General features: G+C 42.1%; 2 protein-coding genes across 5 annotated transcripts in view; one reads left to right on the plus strand and one right to left on the minus strand.

Annotated features, from left to right (window-relative positions):
- The window catches only part of ITGAM (integrin subunit alpha M), a 48952-nt gene extending 40312 nt beyond the window's left edge, over nucleotides 1-8640 (minus strand). For all 4 annotated transcript variants that reach the window (XM_045994366.1, XM_045994365.1, XM_045994364.1 and 1 more), the window contains exons 1-5: nucleotides 8544-8640; nucleotides 6414-6522; nucleotides 1287-1390; nucleotides 906-976; nucleotides 643-760 (exon numbers count right to left, since the gene is read on the minus strand). In XM_045994366.1, the coding sequence (XP_045850322.1) occupies nucleotides 643-760; nucleotides 906-976; nucleotides 1287-1390; nucleotides 6414-6522; nucleotides 8544-8637 (496 nt within the window). In that variant the 5' untranslated portion in view covers nucleotides 8638-8640. The remainder of the gene's footprint in view (nucleotides 1-642; nucleotides 761-905; nucleotides 977-1286; nucleotides 1391-6413; nucleotides 6523-8543) is intronic.
- A 6794-nt stretch (nucleotides 8641-15434) lies between these two features.
- Nucleotides 15435-17112, plus strand: LOC123933971 (importin subunit alpha-1-like). Its single transcript, XM_045993781.1, has one exon. It carries the CDS (start codon nucleotides 15450-15452, stop codon nucleotides 17037-17039), a length of 1590 nt encoding a protein of 529 aa, XP_045849737.1. The 5' UTR covers nucleotides 15435-15449; the 3' UTR covers nucleotides 17040-17112.
- The last annotated feature ends 1500 nt before the right edge of the window (nucleotides 17113-18612 follow it).

Genomic DNA, 18612 nt, shown 5'->3' on the forward strand with positions numbered 1-18612 from the left:
GGTATCTCAGTGTGGTTTCAGCTTTAATTTCCCTGATGGCTGATGATGATGAACATTTTTTCATGTGTCAATTAACCATTTGTATGTCTTCCATTGGAGAGTGTCTGTTCATGTCTCCTGCCCATGTTTTGACTTGATTATTTATTTTTTGGGTGTTGAGATTGAGAAGTTCTTTATAGATTGGATACCAGCCCTTTGTCTGTAGTGTCATTTGCGAGTATCTTATCCCATTTCATGGGTTACCTCTTTGTTTTGTTGGCTGTTTCCTTTGCTGTGCAGAAACTTTTTATCTTGATGAGGTCCCAAAAGTTCTTTTTCATTTTGTTTCCTTTGCCTTTGGAGGCATGTCTTGAAAGAAGTTACTGTAGCCGATGCTGAAGAGGTTACTACCTCTGTACTCCTCTAGGATATTGATGGATTCTTTCAGGACTTTTCTTAAAGTTGAAGACCCTCACATCTCCCCCGACCTTCTCTACTGGAGCCCAGTCACTCCAGCTTCTGCACCTAGACCTCTGAGTCACCACTCAAGCTATAAACAGTCCTGCCCTTTCCCTCACACTGCCCATCTGTAGTTTCTGCCCATCCCAGTCCTCCTGTTTCCCTCACACTGCCCATCTGCAGTTTCTGCCAAAAGCCACTTACCTCTGAGATTTGATGGAAAAGTCTGGGGCTGCTGCCATAGGTTGGATCCAAACAGGAAGCATAAGCCATTCACATAGGTGTTCTCCTTACAAGTTTGGTGCACAGTGGGGCCACAGGCCTGGGGAAGGTTGCAGGTGAGAGGGGTTGTTCCTGCTTCCTGTCCTTTCACCCCAGTATCTCCACCCTCCACAGACCACAGCTCCAGCAGCCATGGACCCCCAACTCCTTCCCTCAGGACACTCCCATGACCCAGGACAACTCACCAGCAGTCGGAAAGGGTTGGTGGCAAATGCCAGAGACAGGCCCAGAGACATATTCACCGCCTCCAGGGGGACTGGGGGGACATAAATACATGGTCACCTTTGGGGAGTAAAAGGGGCTCTGTGAAGGTGAACAGAGGTCACTTTGACCTGGGAGACATGGAGACCTGACAGTTCAAGAAGGAATCCAAGTCCTAGGAAAGGAACATGAAGGGAGTACCTGAGGATGTCTGAGGTCAAATCTGTATACACACAGAGGCTGGGGAGCTGAACACCTGAGCCCCTCAATCACACACCCCCAAAGCAAAAGGAATTCCTGGAAAGTTCAGGTGTATTTACAGGTAGAAACCTAGACCTGGGTCCCAGGGAGGGGCAGTGACTCACCCTGCAGGTGGATGGACTCACACTTGCCCGTGCTGTAGTCACACTGGTAAAGACCACCTGTGTTGTTGGCAGCCTTTATCTCCTGGGGGGCCCCAACAACAAACCTGGAGAGGTGAGATAGGAACAAATTACCACAGGGACAAGAGCAAACTCTGATGTGTGGGGAGAGAAAGAGATCATGGAAGTTCGGCCACCCAGAGGAAAGTGAGGACAGACAACCCTCACAGGTATTTCCCAATTCCCCAGAAATAGGAGGAAGACTCCGCAAAGAAAAAAATGGTAAAATTTTAAATCATGGAAGGGGAAGGGCCTCTCTAAGAATGATACAAAACCAAGAAGTCGTTTAAAAGTTGTTGAATCCTATATTGTACATCTGAAACTAATATAACACTGTATGTTAACTATACCAGAATTAAATTTTTTTTTCATTTTTTTTCATTTTATTTATTTTTTCAGTGTAACAGTATTCATTCTTTTTGCACAACACCCAGTGCTCCATGCAAAACGTGCCCTCCCCATTACCCACCACCTGTTCCCCCAACCTCCCACCCCTGACCCTTCAAAACCCTCAGGTTGCCCCAACCTCCCACCTCTGACCCTTCAAAACCCTCAGGTTGTTTTTCAGAGTAGAGAAAGCAGATTCAGAATTAAATTTTTTTAAATGAATACATTTAATCACAGACCACAGTCATTTTAAATAAACTTCTGTATGTGGTATCAGGGAAATCCAAACCAAAACCATAATGAGGTATCACCTTATACCTGCAGCATGGCTAAAATCAAACACACACACACACACACACACACACACACACACACACAAGAAACAACAGGTGCTTACTGGGTATTTACCCCAAAGATAGAGATGTAGTGAAAAGAAGGGCCATCTGTACCCCAATGTTTATAGCAGCAATGGCCACGGTCGCCAAACTGTGGAAAGAACCAAGATGCCCTTCAACGGATGAATGGATAAGGAAGATGTGGTCCATATACACTATGGAGTATTATGCCTCCATCAGAAAGGATGAATACCCAACTTTTGTAGCAACATGGATGGGACTGGAAGAGATTATGCTGAGTGAAATAAGTCAAGCAGAGAGAGTCAAGTATCATATGGTTTCACTTATTGGTGGAACATAACAAAGAACACGGAGGACATGGGGAGATGGAGAGGACAAGGGAGTTGAGGGAAATTGGAAGGGGAGGTGAACCATGAGAGACTATGGACTCTGAAAAACAACCTGAGGGTTTTGAAGGGGCGGGGGGGGGGGGGGGTGGGAGGTTGGGGGAGCCAGGTGGTGGGTATTAAGGAGGGCATGTATTGCATGGAGCACTAGGTGTGGTGCAAAAACAATTAATACTGTTACGCTAAAAAAGAAATTAAAAAAAAAAAGAAAGAAAGAAACAACAGGGACTGAAAGGATATGGAGAAAGGGGAACACTCTTGCACTGTTGGTAGGAATGCAAACAGGAGCAGCCACTCTAGAAAACAGCATGGAGGTTCCTCAGGAAGTTAAAAAAAAAGTTAAAAACAGAACTACATTATGATCCAGCAATTACATTATTGGATATTTACCCAAAGAATATAAAAACACTAACTCAAAGGGATACTTGCATCTCAATATTTTTAACCAGCATTATCCACAATAGCCAAATTATGAAAGATCCCATATGTCTATAAATTGATGAATGGATAAAGAAGATGTGGTATGTTGGGGTGCATTACTGGCTAAGTCGGTGGAGCATGTGATCTTGATATTGGGGTTGTGAGTTTGAGCCCCATGCTGGGTGTAGAGATTACTTATAAATAAAACCTTTTTAAAAAATTGATGGTACATATATACAAAGGAATATTACTCAACCAAAAGAAAGAATGAAATCTTGCCATTTGCAATGACATAGATGAGTTAGAGAGTATTATGCTAAGTGAAATAAGTCAATCAGAGAAAGACAAATACCGTAAGACTTCACTTATATGTGGAACTTAAGAAAACAAGCTAAGGGACACAAAAAGAAAAGGAGAGAGGCAAACCAAGAAACAGACTCAACTATAGAGAACAAACTGATGGTGACTAGAAGGGAGAAGGATTAGGGATGGATTAAATAAGTGATGGGGATTAAGGAGTGCCATTTGTGATGAGCACTGGGTATTGTATGGAAGTGTTGAGTCACTGTACTGTACACCTGAAACTAATATACCACTGTATGTTAACCACCTAGAATTTAAATTAAAACCTTTTAAATTTTTTCTGTATGTGCAAATGGCAACAGACACATGAAAAAAAAGTGCTCTACATCACTGGGCATCAGGAAAATATAAATCAAAATCACAAAGAGATACCACTTCATACCAGTCAGAATGGCTGAAATTAACAAGTCAGAAAACAACAAATGTTGGTGAGGATGTGGAGAAAAGGAACCCTCTTACACTGCTGGTGGGAATCCAACGGGGTATGACCACTCTGGAAAACTATATGGAGGTTAAAAATAGAACTACCCTATGACCCAGCAATTGCACTACTAAGTATTTACCCCAAGATACAAAGATACATAGATACAAGATACATAGATACAAAGATACAAGATACAAGATACATAGTGATCTGACAGGGTACTTGCACCCCAATATTTATAGCAGCAATGTCCACAATAGCTAAACTATGGATAAAGCCCAGATTTCCATCAACAGATGAATGAATAAAGAAGATGTAGTATAAATACACAATGGATTATCAGTCAGCCATCAAAAAAGATGAAATCTTACCATTTACATCGATGTGGATGGAACTGGAGGGTATTATGCTGAGGAAAATAAGCCAATCAAAGAAAGACAACTATCATATGGTTTCTCTCATAGGTGCAATATGAGAAATAGTGCAGAGGATCATAGAAGAAGGGAGGGAGAACTTAATGGGAAGAAATCAGAGATGGAGACAAACCACAAGAGACTCTTAATCTCAGGAAACAAACTGAGGATTCCTGGAGGGGAGGTGGGTGGGGAGATGGGATAACTGGGTGATGGGCATTAAGGAGGGCATATCATGTGATGAGCATTGGGTATTATATGCAACTGATGAATTACTAAACTCTACATCTGAAACTAATGATGTTGGCTAACTGAAGTTAAATAAAAATTTTCTGTACATGATAAACTACCACAAGCAATCAAAGGACAAACAACAAACTGGGCAGAGGGAGATTAGCAACTCATGCCACAGACTACTTTCCTCAATAGTTAGAGCTCCTACAAACCAATTAAGGAAGAAAAAACAACAGAAAAATGGGCAACAAATAAGAAAAAGGTGTTCACAGAAAAGGAAATCTATATCTCATTTAAACATAAGTGCAATCTAAAACTAAATTGAGATACCATATCTCACCTATTCAATTTGCAAAGATCAATAAGTTTGATAACACACTGGGCTGGCAAATGGGTGGGGAAGTAGGTGTTTCAATAAATTTCTGGTGTGAATGTAAATTGTTGCCACCTCCATAAAGAGTAATCTGGAAAAACCTATTAACATTACACATGCATATGTATCCTTTGATCCTGGAATCCTAGTTCTGGGAACTTACTTCCAAACATACTTGCACCTGTGCAAAATGACAGCATTTTTCACATCACAGGAGTTTGGAAACAATCTAATGTCTATTAAGAAGAGATTTTAATATCAATGTAAATTATAATACATCAAAATAATAGATTATGAAGCAAGCATAAAAAAGAAAGTAAGATAAATAAATCTTTCTTAAAAATGGGGTGCCTGGGTGGCGCTGTTGGTTAAGAATCTGACTCTTGGTTTCAGTTTAGGCCAGGACCTCAGGGTCATGAGATCAAGCCCCATGCACTCTATACAGAGTCTGTTTAAGATTCTCTCTTCCGGCCATTTGTACCCCAATGTTTATTGCAGCAATGGCTACGGTCGCCAAACTGTGGAAAGAACCAAGATGCCCTTCAACGGATGAATGGATAAGGAAGATGTGGTCCATATACACAATGGAGTATTATGCCTCCATCAGAAAGGACGAATACCCAACTTTTGTAGCAACATGGACGGGACTGGAAGAAATTATGCTGAGTGAAATAAGTCAAGCAGAGAGAGTCAAGTATCATATGATCTCACTTATTTGTGGAGCATAACAAATAACATGGAGGACATGGGGAGATGGAGAGGAGAGGGAGTTGAGGGAAACTGGAAGGGGAGATGAACCATGAGAGACTATGGACTCTGAAAAACAACCAGAGGGTTATGAAGGGGCGGCAGGGGGGTGGGGGGGGGGTGGGAGGTTGAGGAAGCAGGTGGTGGGTAATAGGGAGGGCACGTACTGCATGGAGCACTGGGTGTGATGCCAAAACAATGAACACTGTTATGCTGTAAATAAACAAATAAAAATAAATATAAAAAAAAAAAGATTCTCTCTTCCTCTCCCTTTGCCCCTCCCCCATGCTTGCTTGCACACGCTCACTCTTTCTCTCTAACAAATAAATAAATCTTTAAAAAAAAAAAAAGAATGAGTAAGGTCTTTATACATTTATCGGGTAAAATCACCAAGCTCTATTAAGAAAAAAAAAAATTCAGAGTTCAGTATAGAGCAGAGGCCAGGAAACTTTTTCTGGAAAGGTACTATTATTTCCATAAATATTATTTCATATAGGCAAATATTTTAGGCTTTGCAGACCATATACTCCCTTTTGAAGACTCTTGATTCATTTAAATCCAAAGCAACCATAAACAATGAATGGCAAGTTGGGATGAAGGTTGTGTCAATAAAATTTTTTCACAAAAATGGGCAGCAAGCTGCAGTTTGAGTATAACATGCTACAAATTGTGTGTGGTATGGGGGTTAGGGAAATATGGAGGCACACACAGCATAGAACCTCTATGGAAGAACCCACAAGAAACCATTTACCAGGGGCCCTCCTGAGTAGGGAATGGGGGAAAGGAGTGTGTGCTGAGAAGACTTTACTATTACACTCTATCTTTCAAATGTAGAACTCTGTAACTGTATTTCTGATACAAAAATAAATAAATCAAGAAAAAAAATAAAGGAAATTGTGGGGTTTTTTCAGGCATATATGTTTTAAAGAGAATAAGTATAAGACAGACCTCCACCTGCAGTCCTTACCGGGATCCCTCAAGCTGGACCACACTGTACCCAAAGCTCCTTGCATTCTCTTGGAAGATCGCTGCTTTTTCAGTCTCCAGGTTGAACCCATCACATAGTAAGACCAAGGCTAGAGGAAGGACAAGGGGTGAGGATCAGGCAGGAATAAGAAGTAAGAAAACAGCTTACCCTCCTGCTCCATGCATCTACCGGCTGAAACTCACCCAAACCCAGCATAGAAATGTCTGCCTCCCAAGTCCAGCTCTATTAGCCTGAGGCAGAGATTGGCACACTTTTTCTATAAAGGGCCAGATATTTTAGGTTTTGTGGCCCAATGAAACAAGAGAGAGAATGCATTCCACACATTTTTCAATAAGGTAATACAAAATATAATAATTGAGTACAGATGAGGGATGCCTGGCTGGCTCAATCAGTAGAGCCTGTGACTCTTGATCTCAGGTTTGTGGGTTCGACCACTGTGTTGTGTGTAGAGATTGCTTAATAAAATCTTTTCTAAAAATTTACTAATGAGACAAATGGAATTCTTTGGGGAAAATAACATCTCCAGGATTCAAAGTTAGTATTCCCTATTATAAATAGATTATAAATGCTCATTTGAGGGGTACGTGAGTGACTCAGAGGGATGAGCAACCAACTCTTGATCTCAGCTCAGGTCTTGATCTCAGGATCCTGAGTTCAAGCACCACATTGAGCTCAATGTTGGGTGTAGAGCCTACTTGAGAAAATTCTTAAATAAAAATAAATAAATGCTCATCTGAGACCTATGGCTCACAAGTGGCATAAAAACAGGTGGGAAGAAGCCTCCCTGAATCCCCACAAGCCCCAGTTGATGATTCCTGATAGTTGAATGGGGTGCATTCAGCCAGTCTCTAACTCCACCCTGTGCTCCCACCTACTGATTTGCCCAACAATCAAGTTCCTAAAGACTCTCAATTAGGTAATTTCCTTCCTGTGCAATTATCAAGCACTTTTTTTCCCTTTTGTTCATTCTCTACAAATTCTCTACAAAGCACAGGCATAAAAGGAAACAAAATTGAAAAATTTTGGCCAGTCACTCAACATTTACACTTGGATTCTTGGAAAACAGAACTCTGGACAAAATGAAGGTGATAAGATGGAATCCAAGAAAAAAACACTCAGCATCCAATATGTGTTGTGCACCCTTGGGCATATCCTTCCACCTCTCTGGGGCCTGTTTCCTGATCTGTAAAGTGAAGGGGCCAGCCAAACCCCATTGCATAGTCCATTAATTTAATTATTCATCCAAGCTTCTCTGGGTATCTTGGTCTGGTTCTATTCTCAGCTTCTTTTTTTTTTTTTTTAATTTTTTTATTTGTTTATTTACAGCATAACAGTGTTCATTGTTTTGGCATAACACCCAGTGCTCCATGCAGTACATGCCCTCGCTATTACCCACCACCTGGTTCCTCAACCTCCCACCCCCCACCCCCACCCCCCCGGCCCCTTCAAAACCCTCTGGTTGTTTTTCAGAGTCCATAGTCTCTCATGGTTCATCTCCCCTTCCAGTTTCCCTCAACTCCCTCTCCTCTCCATCTCCCCATGTCCTCCGTGTTATTTGTTATGCTCCACATATAAGTGAAACCATATGATACTTGACTCTCTCTGCTTGACTTATTTCGCTCAGCATAATCTCCTCCAGTCCCGTCCATGTTGCTACAAAAGTTGGGTATTCATCCTTTCTGATGGAGGCATAATACTCCATTGTGTATATGTACCACATCTTCCTTATCCATTCATCCATTTAAGGGCATCTTGGTTCTTTCCACAGTTTGGCGACCGTAGCCATTACTGCAATAAACATTGGGGTACAGATGGCCCTTCTTTTCACTACATCTGTATCTTTGGGGTAAATACCCAGCAGTGCAATTGCAGGGTCATAGGGAAGCTCTATTCTTCATTTCTTCAGGAGTCTCCACACTGTTCTCCAAAGTGGCTGCACTAACTTGCATTCCCACCAACACTTCTTTTTGAATCCCTTATCTTTCCCCCAAACTCTCTTTATCTTCCCCCAGGCTAGTTCCTACGTATTCTGTGCCGCCTTTCTCCACTCAGACTCATAAAATCCCCTCCTTACCCTGAGCCCCCCTCCCCCTGAAGTCCCTGGTGTACCTGTTAACAGAAGGACTCTGTGAGTCATAGCTGGAAGGCCAGGAACTATGGGCTGCACATACCACGGAGCCACTTCAAGAAAGCCACCAAGCATAAGAAGGACAGAAAAGGAGAAGCTTGAGGCAGAAGTCTTGTATCAATTGAAAGGAAGAGGGCGGAGGCTCAGGGAGCACACCAGCCCTGCTTGACATTTTCCTGGGGCTGCAAACAGCCTGTGCTCCCTTCCTAACCAGATTCCTGGCCCAAACCATCAAGATCATTGTCCCAAGTGATGTGGGAAACAAAGACAGAAGAAAAATTAATAAATTTCCTTATTAAGTACAGCCCATTGACAAGTCCTTGAAACAGGCAGAGTGACATTCCTCTAAGGACTCAACTGCCTCAATGTTAATACTTTCCTAAGGGCAAAAGGCAATGCTAGCCTGACCCCCTCACCCCAGGATCCTGGAAGTCTACTTTAACTATAAAAATTCCTTTGGAAACTTCCTTTATCTCTAAAACCCCCAAGATATGTTTTGGCAATCATTCCCCAAGCATATGGCCCACCGATATAATCTGAAGGGTCTCATAACTAAGGTTTTATTAGACAGTAATAAATGATCTTTTCCCAACAATAGCTAGCCCTCTCAAGGTCCTGGAAATCTTGCTTCCAAAATTCCTTAGAGACTTACACTATCCCTAACCCCTGCCAACTTGAAAGTATATAATGGGCCACTCCTTATAACCCCATAGCAGCTCTTTCTGCCCACAGGGCCTCTCCATGCTTTAATAAAATCACCTTTTTGCACCAAAGACATCTCAAGAATTCTTTCTTGGCCATCAGCCTCAAACCCTAATGTCTTTCCTAAATCACCAAAGGTTGGTTGGGTTTTTGGGAGGGGGCTTGGTTTTGGGGGTGTTCCCACCTGCTTTTAGGGTTGGCCGAACATTATGAAAAGCAAGCTGAATAGACTTAGGGCCTGACTTCTCCTCGAAAGTGTGTCCGAACATTTATACAAACCAAGCATTTGTGGGAGGTCACACTGTTTCTCCCTGAAAACACACTTTACAAGAGGCCCTTCCCTCCTGCCCAAGAAACAAGGAGTGTGGTTCAGCCAGTGCTGTCTTCCTTTTGTAGCCATCAGAAAGGACAATTCAGATACAGAGAAACCCAGTGCTTTTTGAATATTATTTTGCTTTAAAAAAAAAAACCAATGAATCATTGAACACTACATCAAAAACTAATGATGTACATGTTGGCCAATTGAACATAATAAAAGAAAAAAAAATTTTTAAGCCTCAAACCCTTTGTCCAGGAATTTTCACTTCCAGAAATTTATCCTAAGAAATAGTTGAGAAGTACAGTCAAAAAGGTATGTACAAGTTTGTTCACTGAGCCAATGTTTTTATAATGAAAAACAAGAACAGCCTAAATACCCAACAATAGTGGGATGGTTAAATGATGTCTCACTCTGTGATATATCCTTACATTCCATTATGTCTACTCACTTCTGAATCTGTTTTCAAAGACATAAGATCATAATTTCGTGTGTTAACCTTAAAGACAAAACTGTCAGTTACTTTATTAGCAAAACTGGGTTTATTTAGGAATAGTAGAAATTGCAATTTGAGACTTAAAAGCTAATGACAAAACCAGAGGCAAATCCCAAAACCAAAGGACGGGAAAGCTCTTTTAGAGAGGAAAGGAAGGAATTGGGAGGGGTTGTTATAAACAAAAAGTTCGGAACACCTGGGTGGCTTAGTCAGTTGGGCTAAGGTCATGATCCTGGGGTCCTGGGATCAAGTCCGGAGTTAGGCTCTTTGCTTGGTTGGGAGACTGCTTCTCCCTTTACCTGCCACTCCCCCTGCTTGTTCTCTCTCTCTCTTTCTCTCTCTCTCTCTCTCGTGTCAAATAAACAAATAAAATCTTTTAAAAATAAAATTCGCCAATAGGGTGCCTGGGTGTCTCTGTGGGTTAAGCCTCTGCCTTCAGCTCAGTTCATGATCTCAGGGTCCTGGGATCTAGTCCCACATTGGGCTCTCTGCTCAGCAGGGAGCCTGCTTCCCCCTCTCTCTCTGCCTCTCTGCCTACTTGTGATCTCTCTCTGTGTCAAATAAACTAAAAAATCTTTAAAAAAATAAAATAAAATTCACCAATAAAGAATAAACCTGTGCTCAAGCTCTCTCTCTCTCTCAAGTAAATAAATAAAATCTTTAAAAAAATAAAATAAACAGAAGGTTCAAAATGTAGTGGTTTTTCATTGCTGAGTTATAACAGTCTCTTATTGGCAGGTTGTTGGTGGGCAAGGAGAAAATCTTCCTTCTCCTGGAGGAAAAAAATATAAAGTATAGATATCTTCCTGTGTGAAAGCAGGTCTGTTTTTATTGGGGTCTACAACTGACCATGAGCAGTAGGGTATGAAAGCTGCCCTTCCTGGCCTCCTGACTCCATTTTAAATGAGATTTCCTTTATTCAGTCACACACGAAATACATAGAATACAAAACTGTACCTTGTATGTGACTGCTAATGTGATTCCCCAAGCCAATGATTTTTTTCACTCTATCTCTAACACATTTTCTCTTGCCCCTAGTCCTACCTTCTTAATTACCAGAGCAAATAAATGTTTGTTCTCCAAAAAAAATCCATAAAAATTCTATACATTTTTAATAAAATTACTTATTTAAAAATATGTGTGTGTAAGAAAACCAAAATGTTAGGGGCACCTGGGTGGCTCAGTGGGTTAAAGCCTCTGCCTTCGGCTCAGGTCATGACCCCAGAGTCCTGGGATCAAGCCCCACATCGGACTCTCTGCTCCGCGGGGAGCCTGCTTCCTCCTCTCTCTCTGCCTGCCTCTCTGTCTAGTTGTGATTTCTCTCTGTCAATAAATAAAATATTTTTTTAATTTTTTTTAAAAAGAAAACCAAAATGTTAATAGTGACTATCTTTGGATGGTTGGATTATGAATTTGTTCCAGTCATTTATTGCTGCTTAACGAACCACTCCAAATCTTAGTGACTTACTGTGTCATGGTCCTGTAGATTGTCCAGCTTCAGCAGTTCTCACTGAGGGCTCTCACGTGGTCACAGTCAGATTATGACAAACACTAGAGTAGAGTCATCTGAGGCTTAGTTGGGCTGGACTTTCAAAATTGGTCACTCACATTGCCAGCAGTTGGTGCAGGTTGGGGCTCAGTTGGGACTATTGACTGAAGTACCTCCATATGCCTCTCTACGTTCCTTGGACTTCTCACAGCATAGTGATTAAACTTCAAGAGTAAGTGTTCTAAGAAATAATAATCAAAAGTGTCCAGTCTCATGAGACTTTGACTTGAAAACTGCCACAGGATCTCTTCCACCATATTCTATTCGTCAAGCAGTCACAGAACTCACCCACATTCAAGGAGAGAGGACTAGATTCCACTTCTAAATGGGAATTGTGTCAGAGAATTATGGTCTATTTTAATCTGCCCCAGGACGATATTCATTTTCTTCTATATTTTTTGTATTTAAAACTTTTATACAAAAAAGAATGATTTTTATAATCAGAAAGAAAAGAAAAACACCAATAAATAATTTAAAACAACAAAGTACCTATACATCTATACATGTTAGCAGTAAAGAGGAGAGAGGATGGGTGCCTGGGTGGCTCAGTGGGTTAAGCCGCTGCCTTCGGCTCAGGTCATGATCTCAGGGTCCTGGGATTGAGTCCTGCATTGGACTCTCTGCTCAGCAGGGAGCCTGCTTCCCCCTCCTCTCTGCCTGCCTCTCTGCCTACTTGTGATCTCTCTCTCTGTCAAAAAATAAATAAAATCTTTAAAAAAAAAAAAAAAAGAGGAGAGAGGAGTAAGGCCATAGGCCCTGGATGAAAGGATACCAATCAGAGTGTGGAGGAATAATTTCATGTTTATGCTTGATTTGTTTTGGTAAAAGCTTTCACATGTTGATCACCACAGGAAGCTGCTATAGCTCAGACATGAGGGCTTCTTTGCCCTGAACAGTGGCCAAGGGCCCACTATCTGTAAAGGCATGGGTAAATTTTCAGAATGGCTATCCACACCACGGAGCCTTTCTCATTTACTCACCAATAGGTATTCACCTGATGAGGTGACCCCCTGTCTATGGGCTCCCAGCCATTTCCTCTCAAACATTCCTCAGCCCCCTCTCTTGATAAAACCTTAGCTTGGGTTCCATTGTAAATGGATTGAAACAAGGATCCAAGTGCAAGTAATTTATTTGGGAGGTGATACAAGAAATACTGGTGTCAACATGGGAACAGGAAAGAGCTCCTTAAAAAATGTGTGATGAAAAAAATTAACACTATGGACAATTGGAGCTCAATACCTTGAGAACTCTGGAAACCCGTGTAAAACATACCTCAGAGTTATCTGCCTGGGAGGTAAGGGGGTCTAGATTCTTTTTTTTTTTTTTTTAAGATTTATTTATTTATTTATTTATTTGGAAGATAGAGCACAAGTAGGCAGAGCAGCAGGCAGAGGGAGAGGGAGAAGCAGGCTCTCCCCTGAGTGGGAGCTGGATGCAGGGCTCAATCCCAGGACCCTGGGATCATGACCTGAGCTGAAGGCAGCCACTTAACCAACTGAGCCACCCAGACACCCCTAGATTCTTACCCACAATTCAAATCAGTTATTAGTTGAAGGGTGCTCTCTGGAGTAGCCTTAATTCTCTGGTACTCCCAACCTGCCTGCCATTATGCTCAGGAAGAAGAGGCTCCAGAGGCAGAAAGAGCCCTCAGGCAACCACTTGCAGGCAATGACAGCTAGAAATCTGGCCAGCTTGCATGAGAATGTTAAATACTGATGGCATGTGAGGAGAGAAACTACAATGTCTGCTACAAATACTCAAATGTTTTTTTCTTAGCATTTATCATTACATGAAATTATATATTTATTTGGGGTTTTTTTATTGTCTAACCCCCAACTAGACTATATAAGCTCCCTGAGAGCAGAGATTCTTGTGTATCTTGCTCATCACTCTATTTCCAGTGCACAGGACAGTGGCTGGCTCATAGAAAAGATTCATAATAAAAATTAATTGAATCAGAATGAAAATTTCAGAAATATAGCAGAGTAGGGAGTATTAGGAATCCTTCTCCCTACCTAGATAGCAACTGTACTGGCAGAACGTGTCTTATGTGACTATGTAGGAATTCTGGAGTCTATTCAGAAACTCATGGCAAATTTCAGTCTATTTCAGTTCCCCAGTACTACGGCAGCTATGGGTCCCCCATCTCCCACAGGTGGCAGGAAACTGTGCTTGTGTTCCAGAAGCAGCTTGCATGCAGCTTTCAGGAGTGTTCTGATTGCTGATTGTCCCTCTGATCTCAGAAGTTCAGACACAGCCAGGCAACCATGTTGGACCCCACCCATTTATGCAAGCACTTCCATCTCTGGCAGAATCAACTTCCAGGAGATTTAATGGGCTGGTGCCTTTTTCTCCTCCATTTTTCTCTTTTTCCACTTTTGGGAACCAGAGTAACACATGCTTTTCAAGAACTAGGACATTTGGGATGCCTGAGTGGCTCAGTCAGTTAAGTGTCGGCCTTAGACTCAGGTCATGATCCCAGGGTCCTGGTATGGAGTCCCACATCAGGCTCTTTGCTCTGCGGGGAGCCTGCTTCCCCTTCTCCCTTTGCCTGCCACTCCCCTCACTTGTGCTCTGTCTGTCTCTGTGACAAATAAATAAATAAAATCTTTAAAAAAAAAAAAGAACTAAGACATTCAAATGCAACTGCTAATCCCTATCAAAATACCACCAACTTTTTTCAAAGAAATGGAACAAATAATCCTAAAATTTATAGGGAACTAGAAAATAGCCAGAGGAATGTTGAAAAAGAAAACCAAAGCTGGGGGCATCACAATTCCAGACTTCAAGCTCTATTACAAAGCTGTAATCATCAAGACAGTATGGCACCAAAAAAGACACATAAATCAATGGAACAGAATAGATAGCCCAGAAATTGACCCTCAATTCTATGGCCAATTAATATTTGACAAAAGCAGGAAGAATATCCAATGGAAAATATAGTCTCTTCAACAAACGGTGTTGGGAAAATTAGACAGCTACATGCAGAAGAATGAAACTGGACTGTTTCCTTACACCATACACAAAAATAGACTCCAAATGGATGAAAAACCTGAATGTGAGACAGGAATCCATCAAAATCCTTGAGGAGAACATAGTCAGCAAACTCTTCGACCTCAGCCACAACTTCTTCCTAGGAACATTGCTAAAGGCAAAGGAAGCAAGGGCAAAAATGAACTATTGGGACTTCATCAATACAAAAAGCTTTTGAAACAAGTGAACCAGAAAAAGACAATTATCATATGATCTCTCTGATATGAGGAATTGAGAGGCAAGGTGCAGGGGTTGTGGGGGATAGAGAGGGAAAAAAAAAACAAAACAAGGTGGGACCAGGGAGGGAGACAAACCGTGAACTCTTAATCTCAGGAAACAAATTGAGCATTGTTGGGGGGTGGGGAAGAGGGACAGGGTGGCTGGGTTATGGACATTTGGGAGGGTATGTGCTATGGTGAGTGCTGTGAATTGTGTAAGACTGATGATTCATAGACCTGTACCCCTGAAGCAAATACATTATATGTTCATTTTTAAAAATAAAATAAACTTTTGTACAGCAAAGGAAACAGTCAACAAAACCAAAAGACAACCAACAGAATGGGAAATGACATATCAGATAAAGGGCTAGTATCCAAAATCTATAAAGAACTTATAAAACTCAAGACCCAAAGAACAAATAATCCAATCAAGAAATGGGCAGAAGGACACCGTCTTTGGGGTGATCCGTGGTGGACGTTTTGAGGGCAGCTGACCTGCAGCCTGTGCGTTCCGGACCACCTCCCGTGGAAGCCTGAGCCGGCCGTGTAGCTTTCTCCCTTTGTCTCATAACCATGTCCACCAACAAGAATGCTAATTCACCAGCTGCCCGCCTTAATAGATTCAAGAACAAGGGGAAAGACAGTACAGAAATGAGGTGGCGTCGAATAGAAGTTAATGTGGAGCTGAGGAAAGCTAAGAAGGATGACCAGATGCTGAAAAGGAGAAACGTAAGCTCATTTCCCGATGATGCTACCTCTCCACTGCAGGAAAACCGCAACAACCAGGGCACTGTAAATTGGTCTGTTGATGACATTGTCAAGGGCATAAATAGCAACAATTTGGAAAGCCAGCTCCAGGCTACTCAAGCTGCTAGGAAACTGCTTTCTCGGGAAAAGCAGCCCCCCGTAGACAACATAATCCGGGCTGGTTTGATTCCAAAATTTGTGTCCTTCTTGGGCAGAACCGATTGTAGTCCCATTCAGTTTGAATCCACTTGGGCTTTCTCTAACATTGCTTCCGGGACATCAGAACAGACCAAGGCTATGGTGGATGGAGGCGCTATCCCAGCATTCATTTCCCTGTTGGCATCTTCCCACGCCCACATCAGCGAACAGGCTGTGTGGGCTCTAGGAAACATTGCAGGTCACGGTTCAGTTTTTCGAGACTTGGTTATCAAGTATGGTGCAGTTGAACCACTTCTGGCTCTCCTTGCGGTTCCTGATATGTCATCGTTAGCATGTGGCTACTTACGGAACCTTACTTGGACACTTTCAAACCTTTGTCGCAACAAGAACCCCGCACCCCCGCTAGATGCCGTGGAGCAGATTCTTCCTACCTTAGTTCATCTCCTGCATCACGACCATCCAGAGGTCTTGGCAGATACCTGCTGGGCCATCTCCTACCTGACGGATGGTCCAAATGAACGGATTGAGATGGTTGTGAAAACAGGAGTTGTGCCCCAGCTTGTAAAGCTTCTAGGAGCTACTGAATTGCCCATTGTGACTCCTGTGCTAAGAGCCATAGGAAATATTGTTACTGGGACAGATGAACAGACTCAGGTTGTAATAGATGCCAGAGCGCTTGCTGTCTTTCCCAGCCTGCTAACGAACCCCAAAACTAATATTCAGAAGGAAGCCACGTGGACAATGTCAAACATCACAGCTGGCCGCCAGGACCAGATTCAGCAAGTTGTGAATCATGGATTAGTCCCATTCCTCATCGGTGTTCTCTCTAAGGCAGACTTTAAGACACAAAAGGAAGCTGTCTGGGCTGTGACCAACTATACAAGTGGTGGGACAGTTGAACAGATTGTATACCTCATCCATTGTGGCATAATAGAACCATTGATGAACCTCTTAACTGCGAAGGATACCAAAATTATTTTGGTCATTCTGGATGCCATTTCCAATATCTTTCAGGCTGCTGAGAAATTAGGTGAAACCGAGAAACTTAGTATAATGATCGAAGAATGTGGAGGTTTGGACAAAATCGAGGCTCTACAAAACCATGAAAATGAGTCTGTGTACAAAGCTTCATTAAACTTGATTGAGAAGTATTTCTCTGTAGAGGAAGAGGAAGATCAGAATGTTGTGCCAGAAACTACCTCTGAAGGCTATACGTTCCAGGTTCAGGATGGCACCGCTGGGACCTTTAACTTTTAGCTTGTACAGCCGACGCAGAACATTGTTTGTGGTGTGCTCTGTTTGGTAGAAGTTTGTCTTACTGTTTCTCTACTAAGAACTCTTTTTTTTTTTTTTAAAGATTTTATTTATTTATTTGACAGAGAGAGATCACAAGTAGGGAGAGAGGCAGACAGAGAGAGAGAGAGAGAGGAGGAAGCAGGCTCCCTGCCAAGCAGAGAGCCCGATGCGGGGCTCGATCCCAGGACCCTGGGATCATGACCTGAGCGAAAGGCAGAGGCTTTAACCCACTGAGCCACCCAGGCGCCCCAAGAACTCTTTTTTTTTATAAAGATTTTATTTATTCATTTGACAGACAGAGATCACAAGTAGGCACAGAGGCAGGCAGAGAGAGAGAGGAGGAAGCAGGCTCCCCACTGAGCAGAGAGCCCTATGCGGGGCTCGATCCCAGGACCCTGAGATCATGACCTGAGCTGAAGGCAGAGGCTTTAACCCACCGAGCCACCCAGGCACCCCTAAGAATTCTTTTTAAATGTGTTTTGTTATTGTAGCACTTTTTACAACAAAACTCTACTTGACCAGTTCCAAACTGTACAAACTGTATGAAGCTCCTCCTCCCAGTGGGTTTCTTATTTCTATGTGGAATCTCCTCTCTTGCAGTGTCTGTAAATAAAGATTAAATTACAAAAAAAAAAAAAGAAATGGACAGAAGACATGAACAGACATTTCTGCAAAGAAGGCATCCAAATGACCAACAGATACATGAAAAAGTGCTCAACATCACTCGGCATCAGGGAAATACAAATCAAAACCTCAGTGAGATACCATCTCACACCAGTCAGAATGGCTAAAATTAACAAGTCAGGAAATGACAGGTGTTGGCAAGGATGCGGAGAAAGGGGAACCCTCCTACACTGTTGGTGGGAATGCAAGTGGTGCAGCCACTCTGGAAAATAGTATGAAGATTCCTCAAAAAGTTGAAAATAGAGCTACACTATAACCCAGCAATTGCACTACTGGGTATTAATCCCAAAGATACAAATAGTAATCTGAAGGAGCACCTGCACCCCAATGTTTATAGCAGCAATATCCAGAATAACCAAACTATGGAAAGACCCAATATGTCCATCAACAGATGAATGGATAAAGATGTGAGATATATATACAACGGAATATTATGCAGCCATCAAAAAATATCTTACCATTTGCAATGATGTGGATGGAACTAGAGAGTATTAGGCTATGTGAAGTAAGCCAAGCAGAGAAAGACAATTATCATATGAGCTCACCGATATGAGGAATTTGAGAAACAAGACAGAGGCTCATAGGGGATGGGAGGGGGAAATGATACAAGGTGAAACCAGAGAGAGAGACAAACCATAAGCAACTCTTAATTTCAGGAAACAAACAGGGTTGCTGGAGGGAAGGGGGAGTGGGAAGGATAGGGTGGCTGGGTGATGGACATTGGGGAGGGTATGTGCTATGGTGAGTGCTGTGAATTGTGTAAGACTGAAGAATCACAGACCAGTACCCCAAAACAAAGTTTTAATTTCAAAAACTAAGAAATAATAAATTTTTTTTTAAAAAGCAACTG

Source organism: Meles meles, chromosome 21 (genome assembly GCF_922984935.1).
Source record: "Meles meles chromosome 21, mMelMel3.1 paternal haplotype, whole genome shotgun sequence".
Lineage (NCBI taxonomy): Eukaryota > Metazoa > Chordata > Mammalia > Carnivora > Mustelidae > Meles > Meles meles.